At 51.3% G+C, this 16,693-nt stretch overlaps 1 protein-coding gene across 2 annotated transcripts in view; it reads left to right on the forward strand.

Moving 5' to 3' along the window:
• LOC125448488 (sodium/potassium-transporting ATPase subunit alpha-3) overlaps positions 1-16,693 on the forward strand; it is a 107,611-nt gene that overhangs the window by 26,128 nt on the left and 64,790 nt on the right. The window contains exon 1 of one of the 2 annotated variants that reach the window (XM_059641324.1): positions 14,151-14,317. The exons of the other annotated variant lie outside the window; for it this stretch is intronic. Within the exon in view, the coding sequence (XP_059497307.1) occupies positions 14,312-14,317 (6 nt within the window). The 5' untranslated portion in view covers positions 14,151-14,311. Of the gene's footprint in view, positions 1-14,150; positions 14,318-16,693 lie in introns of those variants that run through there. 2 annotated transcript variants of the gene reach the window in all.

Genomic DNA, 16,693 nt, shown 5'->3' on the forward strand with positions numbered 1-16,693 from the left:
GACGTTTCGGACCTAGACCCTTCATCAAAAAAGGGTTTTGTGCTCCAAGGTTCTGACAGACTCTGAACTAATGGAACATCTGATCAGATCAACTTTGCCTCTGGTCCAGAATCTCCATCCCTCAGGGGCATTGGGGGTCTCTCTACAGCACATGGACTACAGCAGTTCAAGAAGGCAGCTCACCACAACCTTCTCTCTGATGAAGGGTCTAGGCCCAAAACTTCAGCTTTTGTGCTCCTGAGATGCTGCTTGGCCTGCTGTGTTCATCCAGCTTCACACTTTGTTATCTTAGAGAAAGCCTCACCCTGATTTCTTCGGTGATATTAACTCCAATCACTTCACTGATTGTGAAGACCAAAGATTCTCACCTCCTCCATTCCCAACCCCCACTTCCCCACAGTCTCTCCCCCACCCCACAGTGTCTGACCCTCACCCGCACAATCTCTCTCTCTGTCCCCACAGCCTCTCACCCACTCCACAGCCTCTCCCTCTCCCCAGTCTCTCTCTACCTCACAGTTTCTCCGTTCCCCACAGTCTTTCACTCTCCACACAATTTCTCCCTCTCCCCACAGTCTCTCCCCCACCCCACAGTCTCTGACCCTCACCTGCACAATCTCTCTCTCTCTCCCATTAGCCTCTCGCCTATCCCACAGCCTCTCACCCACCCCACAGCCTCTCCCTCTCCCCAGTCTCTCTCCTACCTCACAGTTTCTCCGTTCCCCACAGTCTTTCCCTCCCCCCAAAATTTCTCCCTCTCCCTACAATTTCTTCCTTTCCCCAAAGCTTGTCCCTCTCCCCACAGTCTCTGATCCTCACCTGCACAGCCTCTCCCTCTCCGCACAGTTGCTCCACCACCTGACAGTCTCCCACCTCGCCCCACAGTCTCTCCTTCACCCCACAGTCCTTATCCCACCCTCTCCCCTTGTCTGCAGTCTCTTCCACTCTCCCATCTCTCTCCTTCCACCCAGGCTCTCTCCCTAGTCTCTAGCCCTCCCCCCACCCTCTTCCTACTCTCTCCCTCGTCCCCCAATTCTCCCCCCTCTCTCACTCCCATACCTCCAGTGTCTCCCCCTCTCTCAATCACAGACCCACATAGAGACGCTATGCCCCTGTGAAAGCTCCATACAACAAGCTTCCCTCCTGCTCTCCCTTCCACATTTTCCCAATTTCCATCCACACTCCTTCCAACCTCTAAAATCTAAAAATGTCTCTCTCTCCCTCTCTTTCTTCAATGTGCTCAGTGGCATGGCCTCCTCTGCCTCTTTTGGTAGAGAACCCACTGGGTCACGCCCTGCTCTGACTGAAGCAATCTTCTCTTACCTCAGCCCAAACTGGTCTAGCTCGATACCGAGATGGTGTCCCTGGTTCTAGGCCACCCCCCCAGCCAGGGGGAACCATCTTCTGTGCTCCCAGTTTGTCCAGGCCTGTTAGAAGTTTGTACATTTCAATCAGAGCCCCTTGAGTGCTGCGAAACCTGAGTGACTATGAACCATACCTCTCCTCATGGGACGTCCTGCCATCCCAGTATCAGCCTAGTGATCCTCCGCGACACCCTCTCTGTGGTAATTGTATCATCGGGAGGCCACAACTGTACACAATATTGCAGGGGTGGTCTCGCCAAGGCCCTGTCTAACTGCAGGAAGATATTCCTACATCTGAACTCCAAGTCTCTTGCAACGAAGGCCAATGCACCCTCTGCCTTCCTTGCTGAACTTGCCTGTCTACTGTCATTGCTGATGTACAAGGACACCCAGATCCCTCTGTACGCTCACATTCCCCACTATCTCACTATTCCCATCATACCCTTCCTTTCTGCCTTTCACACTGAAGGACATCACATTTAGTTGCATTGTACTGCATCTGCCGTATGTCTGCCCAGTCACTCAACTCATCCTTGTCACAATGAAGCCTCCTCGTATCTCCCTCACAATCTCACATTACTGCCCACTTATGGTCCATTCGGTTCCCACAATCAGCTCATTTATAAATCTATTTGGTAAGGCAAACCCCAGGCACGGCTTATACACTTCAAAGAATCCTTGCAGTGTGGAAGCAGGCCTTTCGGCCCAACAAGTCCACACTGACCCTCGGAGCATCCCACCCAGACCCATCCTCCTATAAACCACCTAATCTACACATCCCTGAACACTACGGGAAATTTAGCATGGCCTATCCATCTAGCCTGCACATCTTTGGACTGAGGGAGGAAACCGAAGTTCCCGGAGGAAACCCAAGCAGACACGGGGTGGGGGTGGGGGTGTGATGGAATGTGCAAACTCCACACGGACAGTCACACAAGGGTGGAATTGAACCTGGGTCCCTGGCACTGTGAGGTAGCAGTGCTAAACGCTGAGTCACCATGCTGCCCCTTTTAACAGCAAGATCCTGGGGAGTGTTGCCAACAAAGTGACCTTGAAGTGCAGGTTCATAGTTTCTTGAAAGTGGAGTTGCAGGTAGACAGGGCGGTGAGGAGTTGGAGGCTTTGAGCTACAGGGAGAAGCTGAATAGGCTGGGGCCATTTTCCCTGGAGCATTGGAAGCTGAGGGGTGACCTTATAGAGGTTTATAAAATCTTGAGGGACATGGATAGTATGAATAGTCAAGATCATTTCCTCGGGGTAGGAGAGTCCAAAACGTTTAAGGTGAGAGGGGAAAGATTTAAAAGGGACCTGAGAGGCAACTTTTTCACACAGAGGGTGGTGCGTGTATGGAATGAGCTGCCAGAGGAAGTGGTGGAGGCTGGTACAATTACAACATTTAAGGGGCATCTGGTTGGGTACATGGATAAGAAGGGGTTAGAGGAATAGGGGCTGAATGCTGGCAAATGGGACTAGATTAATTTAGGATATCTGGTCAGCATGAAGGCGTTGGACTGAAGGATCTGTGCTGTACAGCTCTATGACTCTATGAGCGGGGGTCTGAGCACTGATCCCAGCATGACCTCACCAATCAGTACATGCTACTCGGAAAAAGACCCATTCATGCCCAGTCCCTGTTTCCTGGCTGCCAGCCAATTCTTAATCCATGCTGATATATTAACCCCATGCCATGCGCTTTAGTCTTGCCCACAAACGTCTCATGATGGAGCTTATCAAAAACCTCCTGAAAATCCATATACACCACGCCTACTGTCTCTCCCTTATTTATTCTACTAGTTAAATCCTCAGAAATACACCAGTAGATTTGTTAAGCATGACCTGACTTTCATACATATGGCTGTGTCCAATCCCACTAATGTTTTCTGAATGTTCTGTTATCATATCATTTGTAATAGATTTCAGCATATCCTCCCATAGAATTCCTACAGTGTGGGAGCAAGCTATTTCGCCTGCACTGACCCTCCAAAAAGCATCCCAAATCCACCCTATCCCTGTAACCCCACAATTCCCATGGCCAATCCACCTAACCTGCACATCTTTCAATTGTGAGAGGAAACCGGAGCACCCGGAGGATGCCCATGCAGACACGGAGAGAATGTGCAAACTCCACACAGACAGTTACCCAAGGTTGGAATCAAACCCAGGTCCCTGGCGCTGTGAGGCTGCAGTGCTAAGCACTGAGCCACCGTGCTGCCCCTGACATCTGTAATTCTCTGTGCTTTCTCTCCCTCCTTTTTTAAATAGTGGAGTTACATTTTTCACTTTCAAGTCTGTCGGAACTGCTCCAGAGTCTGTAGACATTTGGAAGATGACCACTAATGCATCTACTATTTCCTGTACTATTCTGGGACATAATTTCAGACCCTTGGGATTTCTCAACCTTTAACCCCATTAATATTCCTAGTACCATCTTCTAATTTATTCTGATTTCCTTCCACTCTGTCACGAGACACTTGGCTCTCTAACAATTTATGTATGTCCTTGTTTGTGGATACAGAACCAAAGTCTGTTAACAATTCTTCTGTTATCTCTTTGTCTGCCATTCTAAATTCCCCAATTCTGACTGTCAGGGCCAAAAGTTATCCTTACTAATAGTCTGTTCATCACAAATTTGCAGAAGCTTTTACACTTGGTTTCTATGTTTCCTGAGATTTTACTTTCAGACTCTATTTTCCCCTTGATCAAAATTCTTTGCTGATTTCTAAAATATCCCCACACTCAGGCTCGCTACTTTTCTGGGTAACTTTATATGCAATTTGAACAATATGCAATTACTGTCCCTGATTTCTTTTGTAAGGCATGGTTGAGCTACCATTCCTCATTCATTTTTGTGCCATACAAGAATGAGTAATTGTTGTAATTTATGCACACATACTTCACATATAAACCAAAACCAATAATCCATTTAGGAATGTTCCTTGGTTCATCTTTAATAATTCATACCTCAACACCCCCTCCCTATCTCTGCAAACTCTTCCAGCCCCTACACCCCTTCCTTATCTCTGCAAACTTCTCCAGCCCCTACACCCCCTCCCAATGTCTGTAAACCCCTCCGGCCCCTACAACCCCCTTCCTATCTCTGTAACCTCCTCCAGCCCCTACACCCCGTCCCTGTCTCTGTACCCTCCTCAAGCCCCAAGCCCCCGCCCTGTCTCGGTAACCCCCTCCAGCCCCTACACCCCAGCCTATCTCTGTAACCCCTTTCAGCCCCTACACCGCCTCCCTATCTCTATAACCTCCTCCAGCCCCTACACCCCCTCCCTATCTCTGTAACCTCCTCCAGCCCCTACACCCCCTCCCAATGTCTGTCACTCCCTCCAGCCCCTACACCCCCTCCCCATCTCTGTAACCCCCTCCAGCCCCTACACTCCCTCCCTATCTATGTCACTCCCTCCAGCCCCAACACCTCCTCCCCATCTCCGTCACCCCCTCCAGTCCCTATACCCACTCCCTATCTCTGTCACCCCCTCCAGCCCCTACACCCCCTCCCCATCTCTGTAACCCCCTCCAGCCCCTACACTCCCTCCCTATCTATGTCACTCCCTCCAGCCCCAACACCTCCTCCCCATCTCCGTCACCCCCTCCAGTCCCTATACCCACTCCCTATCTCTGTCACCCCCTCCAGCCCCTAAATACCCTCCCCATCTCTGTAACCTCCTCCTGATGAGAAAGTGGGGAATGACTCGGCCTGGGCTCTCACTGTGTTGCTGGTGAGTGGGAAGACGGGGTTAATCTGAGATTACAGGACCCCCTCAAACTGCGCAGTGTGCTCGTGTTGCCTTCAAATGCACTACTGCTGAATGAACAGCAGGAGGCCATTCAGCCCCTTCCTCTATTCTGTTACACAGGAACAGGAGGAGGCCATTCAGCCCCCTCCTTGAGCCTGTTACACAGGAACAGCAAGAGGCCATTCAGCCCCCTCCTCGAGCCTGTTACACGGGAAGAGCAGGAGGCCATTCAGCCCCCTCCTCGAGCCTGTTACACAGGAACAGGAGGTGGCCATTCAGCCCCCTCCTTGAGCCTGTTACACAGGAACAGCAGGAGGCCATTCGGTCCCTTCCTCGAGCCTGTTACACAGGAACAGCAGGAGGCCATTCAGCCCCCTCCTTTAGCCTGATACACAGGAAGTAGTGATTCAGGCTGCTTGAACTCCATCCAAGCTTATTCTGACAGAGTCTGCAAAACAAACTGAATTCGTCAGCGTCTTGAAAGGGGTCCCCTGCCTGCCCAGTGGTGGGGTGGAGGCGAGTGGGCCGGTTTTGGGGTGGGATAGCTTTCTCGGATTCCCACCCTCCCCAGTGCAAGGAAACGTTCCCTGAGAGTGCTGCCTATGGAGGGGCATTCCATCGCCTGTGACTCCCACCCCCACCCCCCAGCAGGAGATAGATTGCTGACCATCAGGCCTTATCGATAGATTCCATCGCTGGGCCTCAATGAACAGGAGCAAATGCCTTTCTGTGCCTGTGGATTTAACCCTCTCAGTGCTGACCGTGAGTGTACACCAAACCCCTTCATACGTTCACAAGGACTTCTTCAGTCACATCCCAGACACAGCATCATCACTGAACTACTCACAATGATGCTGAGTCTGCATGTGTCAGAGAGACAGAGAGAGAGAGAGAGGTGCGGGGGAGAGACAGAGCGTGGGTCAGAGAGAGAGAGTCAGAGAGTGTGTCAGAAAGAGACAGTGAGTGACACAGAGAGAGTGTGTGTCACAGAGAGAAAGACGCAGAAAGAGAGAGACACACAGTGAGTGTCAGGCAGAGAGAAAGAGAGACAGGGTGTCACAGATAGAGACAGAGTGTCAGAGAGAGGGAGACAGCGAGTGTCAGAAAGAGAGAGAGAGACAGCGAGAGTCAGAAAGAGAGAGAGAGAGAGACAGTGAGTGTCAGAGAGAGACAGAGTGTCAGACAGAGAGACAGCGAGTGAGTGTCACAGAGAGAGATAGAAAGAGAGAGAGACAGCGAGTGTCACAGACAGACAGAGACAGTGAGTGTCACAGAGAGAGAGAAAGATAGTGAGTGTCACAGAGAGAGAGAGAGAGAAAGATACAGCGAGTGTCAGAGAGAGAGAGAGACAGAGTGTCACAGAGAGAGAGTGGGAGAGAGAGAGCGAGACAGTGTCACAGAGAGAGCGAGCGAGCGAGAGAGAGGGAGACAGTGAATGCTACAGAGAGAGAGACAGAGAATTTCACAAAGTGTGTCACAGAGAGAGGGAGAGAGAGAGACAGAGAGAGTCACAGAAATAGAGAGAGAGAGAGACAGTGAGTGTTAGAAAGAGAGATAGAGTCAGAGACAGAGTGAGTGTCAGAGAGAGTCAGAGAGAGACAGAGAGAGTGTCACAGAGAGAGAGAGAGAGAGACAGAGAGACAGAGAGTGTCAGAGAGCGAGAGACAGTGTCAGTGAGAGAGAGACAGAGTGTAACAGAGAGAGAGAGAGATTGAATGTCAGAGAGACAGAGTGAGAAAGAGAGAGAGTGAGAGACAGTAGGGTCAGGGCTTGCTGAACTGAATAATTCTGAGACAGGCAGATTGTGAGAAAAGTGCGATAGCGACAGATAAAAGACTTAGACCAAGCCTCAAGGTAAAAGACACAGCAAATAACAAAAATGCGAAGAGAAAGGGAAAGGGGAGAGAATGGAAAATGAAACATTTTTGAATCAATCTGTTCAGAGATGTTATGAGACACCTCCAGAGCACAGTGTAATTGAATCCAGGCTCCTGGTCGAGGGGCAGGGACAATAACCCTCTAACACGGAAGCCCATAAGGCCCTTATCAACCTGCTTTTCCAGGCAGTGTGCTGTCCACAGTCTGCCTAGCTTCTGAAATTACACAATATCGGGCTCTTTCTGACCACCAAGGCCATATCTCGTATAAAACCCAGGGTATGTGAGACAATACGGTCAGCTGGTCCCATCAAGGCCTGAACTAACCAGGAAACAGCAAGTTGTAGCTCAGCCCATTTGGCCGACTGCAGGCTTCACCCTGAGAAGACTAGGCCTGAGTGCAAGGGGCTGACAATATAGACAGAGCTGCACAGGTTCCTGGGGAGCCCAGGCATAGCGACCGGACTGGCAGAGCAATTAGGGTCTGGAACATACTGTCTGAGAGTGTGGGGTGGACAGGGTCACTCGAGGGGTTAGGATCTGGAACGTACTGTCTGAGAGTGTGGGGGGGGCAGGGTCACACGAGGGGTTAGGGTCTGGAACGTACTGTCTGAGAGTGTGGGGGGACAGGTTCACTCGAGGGGTTAGGGGCTGGAATGTCTGGCCCCTGATACTTTCTGCATTGGTGTAGAATAAGAGCCAGCCTTTGTAAATGCCTTATCCCGAGCCACAGGCCCAGCAGGAGACTACAGACCAGGTCCTGCCCTATCCCCCAGGGGAATGGGGAACAGAAAGCAGGCGATCATTACTGCGAGAGCAACATCACGGTCAAACTGGACTCATATTGAAACCTGGAAGCCGCAGTCAAGTGGGAGTGTGCTCAAGCAACTGTCTGAATAGGGGAAGCACCTTATTGCGGAACCACAAATGGAGATAGTTTCTGTGTGCACCAGGATGAGTTTGGGGAGTGAATTCTGGAGTCACAGGCACCAACGATGGGAATCGTGGTGGAAGGAGGAGTGAGATCCAATGGTGGGGCCTACCTCGGTTTGGAGCCTACGGCCTGGTGCTGGGTATAAGGCTGGCTTTCCCACCAACTCTTTGTGATAAGGTGTAACAGAGCAAGAGCAGCAGTCCCTCAAGGCAACAAAGTGTGAAGCTGGATGAACACAGCAGGCCAAGCAGCATCTCAGGAGCACAAAAGCTGACGTTTCAGGCCTAGACCCTTCTTCAGAGAGGGGAATGGGGAGAGGTCCTGAAATAAATAGGGAGAGAGGGGGAGGCGGACCAAAGTTGGAGAGAAAAGCAGATAGGTGGAGAGGAGAGTATAGGTGGGGAGGGAAGGAGGGGATAGGTCAGTCCAGGGAAGACAGACAGGTGTTCAACCAGCTCCACACTTTGTTATCTTGGATTCTCCAACATCTGCAGTTCCCATTATCTCTGATCACAATTGTCCCTCAAGGAGGTGGTATTTCGGGCAGCAGTTAAGAGTTGACCCCATCCCCCACCCCCTCCTCATTGTGGGTCTGTAGTCACGTGTAGGCCCAGACTGGGTAAGTACGGAAAAACAATTCAATGAATTTTTACAGGCAATCCAGTCCAAATTTCAGATAGACTAAATAATTTGATTTAAATTCTCAGCCTGCCACTCTGGTTAGGGCTGAGGGAATGGGAGTTTGAGATGTGATCGGAAAAGTTCACAGTGAACCCCGCACTGATAGTCGCCCGAGGGTGGCATCGAACCCAGGTTCCTTGTGCTGTGAGGCAGCAGTGCTAACGTCATTCCCTCACTGTTTCTCTCTCACACTCAATATCTCACTCGTTCTCTCTCCTTTTCAAATACCCTTCCCCTTCACTCTCTCTTTTAATCCATCATGGATTCACTCATTACAATCCTTCATTTTAGTATTTCTCTCCCTGTTACCCCACCTCTCTGCCCCTTTCTCACTATGTCTGTCTCCATCTCTCCCACTATCTCTTTCCCATTCATCCTCTCTCTCTGTCTAACTTGAAACTCTCAGAATCTCTCTCTCTCTTTCCGTTCCTTCCTCCCTCTGTCTCTTTCTGTCAGACTTTCATTCCCCACCTCTCCCTCACTTCATCCCTGTTTCCGTTTGCATTATCACTCCTTTCAGCTCTCTGTCCAGATATTCTCACAATCCATCAATCCCGCGTGTGTGATTAGCCCAGGCCAACTGTTTTGAAGGCCATTGAGTCACCATGGCAATGGTAGCCATAGAAATTACACCTTGTTGAATCCGCTTTCACAGCTGAGAATGAGAGAGAGATACATAGAGAGAAAAAGAGAGGAGGGGTTAGAGAGACAGAGGGAAAGACAAATGGAGTGCAGAATAGACAGGGATAAGGAGAAGGTGTGAGAGAGAAAGGGATAAAGAGACAGAAAAATAGAGAGAGAGAGAGAGACAGAGACCTGGAAAGGGCTTCTTTTTTGAGATAGAGGATGGGAAAAGAAAGAGACAGCATAAAAGAGGGCTAGAGAGAGAATGAGAGACAGAGAGCGAGAGAAAGGCACAGACAGTGAGACAGAGACAGATAGACGGACAGAGAGAGATACAGAGAAAGAGACAGAGACAGGTAGATGGACAGAGAGAGACAGAGAGAAAGAGAGAGAGAGGCAGACACAAAGATGGAGAAAAAGAGAGAAAGAGACGGGGAGGGAGACATACAGACAGAGAGAGAGAGAGAGACAGAGACAGATAGACAGACAGAGAGATAGAAAGATAGAGAGAGAGAGAGACAGAGAGAGAGACAGACAGACAGAGAGACGGAGAAAAAGAGAGAAAGAGATGGGGAGGTAGACAGACAGACAGACAGAGAGACAAAGACAGATAGACGGACAGGGGGAGAGAGAGAGAGAGAGAGCGAAAGACACAGACAGAGGGAGAAGCAGAGATTGGGTGTCAGAGAGATCGAGAAGTGGAAAGATGGATAGAGAAAAAGTGAAATAGACAGAGAGAAAGACAACGATTGTGAGCAGAATAGAGAGATAGAACAGAGGGACAATGGAAGAGAGAGAGGGATAGAGAAAGGCATGGATAGAGAGACATGGGGAAGAGAGAAGGGGAGAGTGAAAGAGAAAGGAATAGAGAAAAGAGTAGCTCAAAAGAAAGAGGGATACAGAGATGGGGGAAGTTACAAAAATAAAGGGACAGAGAGAAAGAGAGAGAGAGAGAGAGAGAAAGGGGAATGGGCAGAAAGGATAGAAAGAGTGATGAGAGAAGGTGATTGAAGAGAGGTAAAGTGAGGGAGTGACAGAGTGAGAGAGAGGGGGAGAAAAACAGAGAGAGGGATAAGGAGAGATGGCTAGAGAGAAAGAAAGATAGAAAAAAGACGGACAGACTGAAGGAGAAAGAGAGGAATAGAGAAGGAGAAATAAAGAATGGGAGAGAGATAAAGAGATAGAGAATAAGATAACAGAGAAAGAGAGGGGAATAGAGATAAAGCAGGATAGAAAGAGAAGGCTACAAAAAAATTGAGTGGGACAGGGAGGAAGAAATGACAGTGAGAAAGAGAGAGAGAGAGAAAGAGAGATGGATAGATCGAAAGAGAAACATGGAGGGAGGAAAGAAAGGAAATGGGGGCACATAGAGATGCTTGATGGGAGACGGAGTGAAGATAGAGAGAAGGGTAGAAGAGGTGATAGAGAGGGGTGCAGGTTGAAGGGAGGTAAATGGGGTGGGGGGAGATAGAAGAAAGGGAAGATAGACAGAGGGGGAGATAGACAGAGAGGGAAGATAGACGGAGGAGAGACCAAGAGAAGGAGCAATGGAGGAGAGATAGATGAGGTTATAGAGGGGGGTGGATTGGGGAGAGAGAGGGGAAATAGATTGGGGAGTGATAGACAGGTGGCAGACAGAGGAGAGACAGGGGAATCAAGAGAAAGGAGAGAGATAGAGACAGAAGGAGGATTGAGAGGTGAGAGACATAGAGGGAGGGGGATAGAGGGGGAGATGGTGCGGGAGATAGAGAGGAGGAGAGATAGAGACAGGGAAATGTATACTGCAGAAATAGAGAGAGGGGGAGATTGGGGGAGATAGAGAAAGGAGGTCGACAGAGGGTGAAATAGAGAGAGGTAGGAGATGGATGCGAGGTAGATATAGAGGGGGGAAGATGGATGCTGGGGAGATAGACAGGGGAGATAGAGAGAGTGAGATGGAGAAGGGGGTGGAGAGAGAAAAATGGGGGAGGGGCAGGTAGAGAGAAGGGGAGATAGAGAGGTGGGGGAGATAGACATGGGCAGAGATAGAAAGGGGGAGAGAGAGAGACAGAGAGGGGAGATGGATGCAAGGGAGAGGTAAAGAACAGGGAGATAGAGGGGGGCAGATGGGGTGAGATGTGCGGAGATAGAGAGAAGGGAGAGATAGACGGAGAAGGGGGAATTAGATGGGGACAGAGAGAGAGGAGATATAGTTTGAGGGGGAGACAGAGGGAAGATTGAGAGGGACGGGGAGAAAGAGATAGAGAGAGAAAGGGGGGAGATGGGAGAGATAAATAGAGACAAAGAGAGAGGGAGAAATAGAGAGATGGGGTATGGGTGCAGGGGAGATAGAAGGAGTGATAGAGAGGTGCAATAGTGAGAGGGAGAGATAGATGGGGGAAGAGAGAGGGGTTGAGTATGGTAGAGGTGAGGCAGTGTGGCTGGGAACAAGTGAGTGTGAGAGGGAGGGGGAAGGGAAAGGAATGAATGTGAAAGGGAGAGGGGGCAAGGAGTGAGCATGAGAGGGAAGAACAGGGGGGAGGGGTGAGAATGAGTGTTAGGGAGATGGATGGAGTGAGTGTGTGAGGGAGGGAGAAGTGGGTGATTTGAGTGTGGGACGGAGGGATGGGAGATGGAAGGAGTGTGGGAGAGAGGTAGAGGAGGAAGGAGTGAGTGTGGTAGGAAGTTGGGGATGGAGTGAGTGTGGGAGGGAGGGAGAGAGGGATGGAGTAAGTGTGGGAGGGACAGGGGGATGGAGTGAGGGTGATTGTGAGGGAAAGGGGCATGGAACGTGTGTGGGATGGAGTGATTGTGGGAGGGAGAGAGAGGAGGATGGAATGAGTGTGGGAGGGAGGGGGAATGGAGTGCTTGTGGGGAGGGGACTGGATTGACTGTGAGGGACAAGGGGGTGGATTGAGTGTGGTAGGAAGAGGGGGATGGAGTGAGTGTGGGGAGGGGAATGGATTGAGCATGTGAGGGAGAAGGGGGTGAGTGGGAGTGTGAGGGAGAGGGGGAATGGAGTGAGACGGGGATGGAGTGAGTGTGGGAGGGAGGTAGAGGGGGATGAAATGAATGAGGAAGAGAGGTTGACGGGGTTTGGGGTGAGTGTGGGGGGAGAGGGGGATGGATTGTGTGTGGGATGGAGGGAGTGAGGATGGAGGGAGTGTGGGAGAGAGGGAGAGAAGGAAAGCGAGAGTGTGAGACAGAAGAGGAGGAGGAAGGAGTGAGAGTGAGGGGCAGGGAGAGGAGGAAGGAGTGAGTGTGAGGGAGAGGTGAGGCAGTGTGGTTGGGAAGGAATGAATGTGAGAGGGAGGGAAAGGAAGTGAGTGTGAGTGGGAGCGAGAGGGGATGGAGTGAGTGTGAGTGTGAAGGAGAGGGGGTGGAGTAAGCCTGTGAGGGAGAGGGGGAGGCAGTGAGTGTGGGAGGGAGGTAGAGGAGGATGGAGTGAGTGTGGGAGGGAGGGAAAGAGGGATGGAGTGAGTGTGGGAGGGAGAGGGGAATGGAGTGAGTGTGGTAGGTAGGGAGAGGGGGATGGAGTGAGTGTGGTAGAAAGAGGGGGGATGGAATGCATGTGGGGAGGGGAATGGATTGAGTGTGTGAGGGAGAAGGGGATGGAATGAGTGTGAGGGAGAGGGGTGGAGTGAGTGTAGTAGGAAGAGGGGGATGGAGTGAATGTGGGAGGGAGGGAGAGAAGGATGGAGTGAGTGTGGTAGGAAGAGGGGGATGGAGTGAATGTGGGAGGGAGGGAGAGAAGGATGGAGTGAGTGTGGTAGGAAGAGGGGGGTGGAGCGAGTGTGGGAGGGAGAGGAGGATGGAGTAAGTGTGGGGAGGGGAACAGATTGTGTGAGGGACAAGGGGTTGGAGTGAGTGGGAGGAAGCGGTGGATGGAGTGAGTGTGGGGAGGGGAATGGATTGACTGTGAGGGAGAATGGGTTGGAGTGAATGTGAGTGTGAGTGAGAGTGATTGCATGAGGGAGAGGGGGATGGAGTGAGTGTGTGAAGGATGGGGGATAGAGTGGGCACGGTAGGGATAGGGGGATGGAGTGAGTGTGGGGAGAGGGATGGAATGAGTTTGGGAGGGAGGGAAAGAGGGATGGAGTGAGTGTGGCAGAGGAAGAGGATGGAATGAGTGTGGTAGGGAGAGGGGGATGGAGTGAGTGTGATTATTAGGGAGAGGGGGATGGAGTGAGGGGGGTGGGACTGAGAGTGGGAGGGAGGGCAAAAGGGATGGAGTGATTGTGTGAGGGAGAGGGAGATGGAGTGATTGTGTGAGGGAGAGGGAGATGAAGGGTGTGTGTGTGATATAGTAAGAGGGGGATGGACTGAGTGTAGGAGGGAGGGAAAGAGGGATGGAGTGAGTGTTGGATGGAGAGGGGGATGGAATGAGTGTGATTGTGAGGGAGAGGAGAATGGAGGGGCTATGAGAGGGTGAGGTGGATGGAGTGAGTGTGAGAGGTAGGGACAGGCGGATGGAGTGAGTGTGGGAGGTCGGGAGAGGCGGATGAAGGGGCTGTGAGAGGGAGAGGTGGATGAAGTGAATGTGGAAAGGACGGAGAGGTGGATGGAGGGGCTGTGAGAGGGAGAGGCAGATAGAGTGAGTGTGGGAGGTAGGGAGAGGCGGATGGAGGGACTGTGAGAGGGAGAGCTGGATGGAGTGAGTGTGGGAGGTAGAGAGAGTCGGATGGAGGGGCTGTGAGAGGGAGAGCTGGATGGAGTGAGTGTGGGAGGTAGGGAGAGGCGGATGGAGGGCTGTGAGAGGGAGAGCTGGATGGAGTGAGTGTGGGAGGTAGGGAGAGGCGGATGGAGGGGCTGTGAGAGGGAGGTGAGGCTGTGTGCCTGGAACAAGGTGATTGGGACAGAGCGAGTCCTGCAGTGGGAGGAGGCAGTGGTGAAGCTGTGTGCGGGCTGACAGCAGATTGGCTGTAGGACAGGTTCGAGGAGGAGCCTGAGCTGCGAGCACTCACATTCGAGGTGAAGGCACTGTACACTGTCAGTGAGTGGTAGACATCTTCCCCAGGCTGTGACGCTCTGCAGTACTGCATCAGTCTACCCAGCAGTCGCCTGGTACTCCCTCTGCTCACCTCGAACTACCATCTCCTCCACCTCTACCATGGGGGTAAGTGAGACAGCAAACTCAGCTCCGTCTGCCTGGCATCAGGAATGGCGCTGCAAGCCTGAGAGAGGGTCATCAGGCTGGGATACTGCAATATCGCAATGCAGCAGCATAGAGAGAGAGAGAGAGAGAGGGATACAGTCATCTGTGAGAGAGCGAGAGAGAGATAGCGTACACAGTCATCTGTGTGAGAGAGGGAGAGGCAGAGGGAGGCAGAGAGAGAGAGAGGGTAAATGTGCACAGTTATCTGTGAGAGAGGGAGACAGAGAGAGAAAGAGAGGAGGAGATAGCATACACAGTCATCTGTGTGAGAGAGGGAGAGGCAGAGGGAGACAGAGAGAGAGAGAGGGTAAATGTGCACAGTTATCTGTGAGAGAGGGAGACAGAGAGAGAAAGAGAGGAGGAGATAGCATACACAGTCATCTGTGTGAGAGAGGGAGAGGCAGAGGGAGACAGAGAGAGAGAGAGGGTAAATGTGCACAGTTATCTGTGAGAGAGGGAGACAGAGAGAGAAAGAGAGGAGGAGATAGCATACACAGTCATCTGTGTGAGAGAGGGAGAGGCAGAGGGAGACAGAGAGAGAGAGAGGGTAAATGTGCACAGTTATCTGTGAGAGAGGGAGACAGAGAGAGAAAGAGAGGAGGAGATAGCATACACAGTCATCTGTGTGAGAGAGGGAGAAAGAGACACGGAGAGAGGGAGAGGGAGATAGAGACAGGGTATGGTGCATAGTTATCTGTGAGAGAGGGAAAGAGAGAGAGAAAATGGGACAGAGAAAGAGGGCGGTGAGATGGACAGAGAGAGGGGCAGGGACAGAGAGAGATAGGGGCATAGAGAGGGAGGGATGTGGAGAGGGATGGAGGGAGTAGAGGGATGGAAGGTGGTTCGAAAGGGATGGACGTGGAGGAAAGAGAGAGACGGGGAGTGAGACGGAAGGAGGGAGAGGAAGGGAATAAGAGTGAGAGAGAGAGATAGAGAAGGACATAGACAGAGGGACAGAGGGAAAGGGAGAGTGGGACAGAAAGATGGGGAGACAGAAAAGGAAGGAGAGAGTTGGAGGAATAGACAGACAGCGGGGGAGACAGATAGAGAGAGATATAGGCAGAGAGAGGGACAGAGTCAGATGGACAGAGAGAGGGACAGAGACAGATAGACAGGGAGAGGGAGAGTGACAGAGGCCGATAAAGAGATTGAGAAAGACAAACAGGGACAGAGGGAGGGGAAAAAGTAAGGCGGAGAGGGATAAATATAGAGCAGGGAGAGAGAGAGAGAGAGACAAAGAGATAGAGGAAGGGAGAGACAAAGGGAGTAGAGAACATTTGGAGAGAGAGAGTGAGGGAGAGATATAGAGAGAGGGGAAGGTGTGGAAAGGCTGAAATTGATGAGACATGACAAAAGAGAAATAATGCAAAATTATTTGATAACAAGATCTGGGGGAAAATGGGGATGGGAAGAGAACAACAAGGGGATAGAGAGACAGAGGGACAGAGAGAGAAACAGAGAGGGAGAAAGAGAGAGGGGGTGGGGAGAGAATTTGTGAGGAGATGCAGGTGGAGGGATGGAAGAAGCCGGAGGGACAGATGGAGAGATGGAGAAAGGCCAACACAGATTGTCAGGAGGAGCCAGAGGGAGAGCCGGGGCAGCCTCTCGAAGGTGTCCAAGCAGAGCTGATGGTCTCCCTCTCTCTCTCTCCCTCTCTCTCTCTCTCTCTCTCTCTCCGTCCCTGTGATTAGCTCTGTGGCAGTCCTGCTGCCTGGCATTTTTTTTCGGAAAGCTGAGGCAGTGGGAGCTGCAGATGTAGGTGGATGTTTCTGCTTGTTCCCCACCCTGGGCCGTAGATGTACGTGAGTGAGGAAGGTGCGTGCAGATGCTGCATCAGAGAGAGAGAGAGAGAGAGAGAGAGAGACAGTGGTGCAGAGCTGGCTAACAGCCAGCTCCCTCACAGAAACACTGCAGAACGAGGGGGATGGGGAACAAGCAAGGTCACAGAGGTTCCACTTCTCTGAAGGTGAACGCCACACACATCTGGATGGGCTCTGCGTGCACTCACACACACAGAGACACACACAGACGGACAGACACAGACACACACACACACAGTCAGACACAGACACACACACACACACACACACAGGCAGACACAGACACAGACACACACACACACACACATGCACAGACAGACAGACAGACACACACACAGACAGAAAGATAGACAGACAGACAGACAGACACACACACACACACACACACACACAGATAGACAGACAGAGACACAGACATACACACACAGACAGACACACACACACAGATAGCCAGACACAAACAGACAGACAGACACACATACACACACACACATAGACAGACAAACACAAACATACA

The sequence above is a fragment of the Stegostoma tigrinum genome, chromosome 41, assembly GCF_030684315.1.
Source record: "Stegostoma tigrinum isolate sSteTig4 chromosome 41, sSteTig4.hap1, whole genome shotgun sequence".
In the NCBI taxonomy this organism is placed as follows: Eukaryota; Metazoa; Chordata; class Chondrichthyes; order Orectolobiformes; family Stegostomatidae; genus Stegostoma; species Stegostoma tigrinum.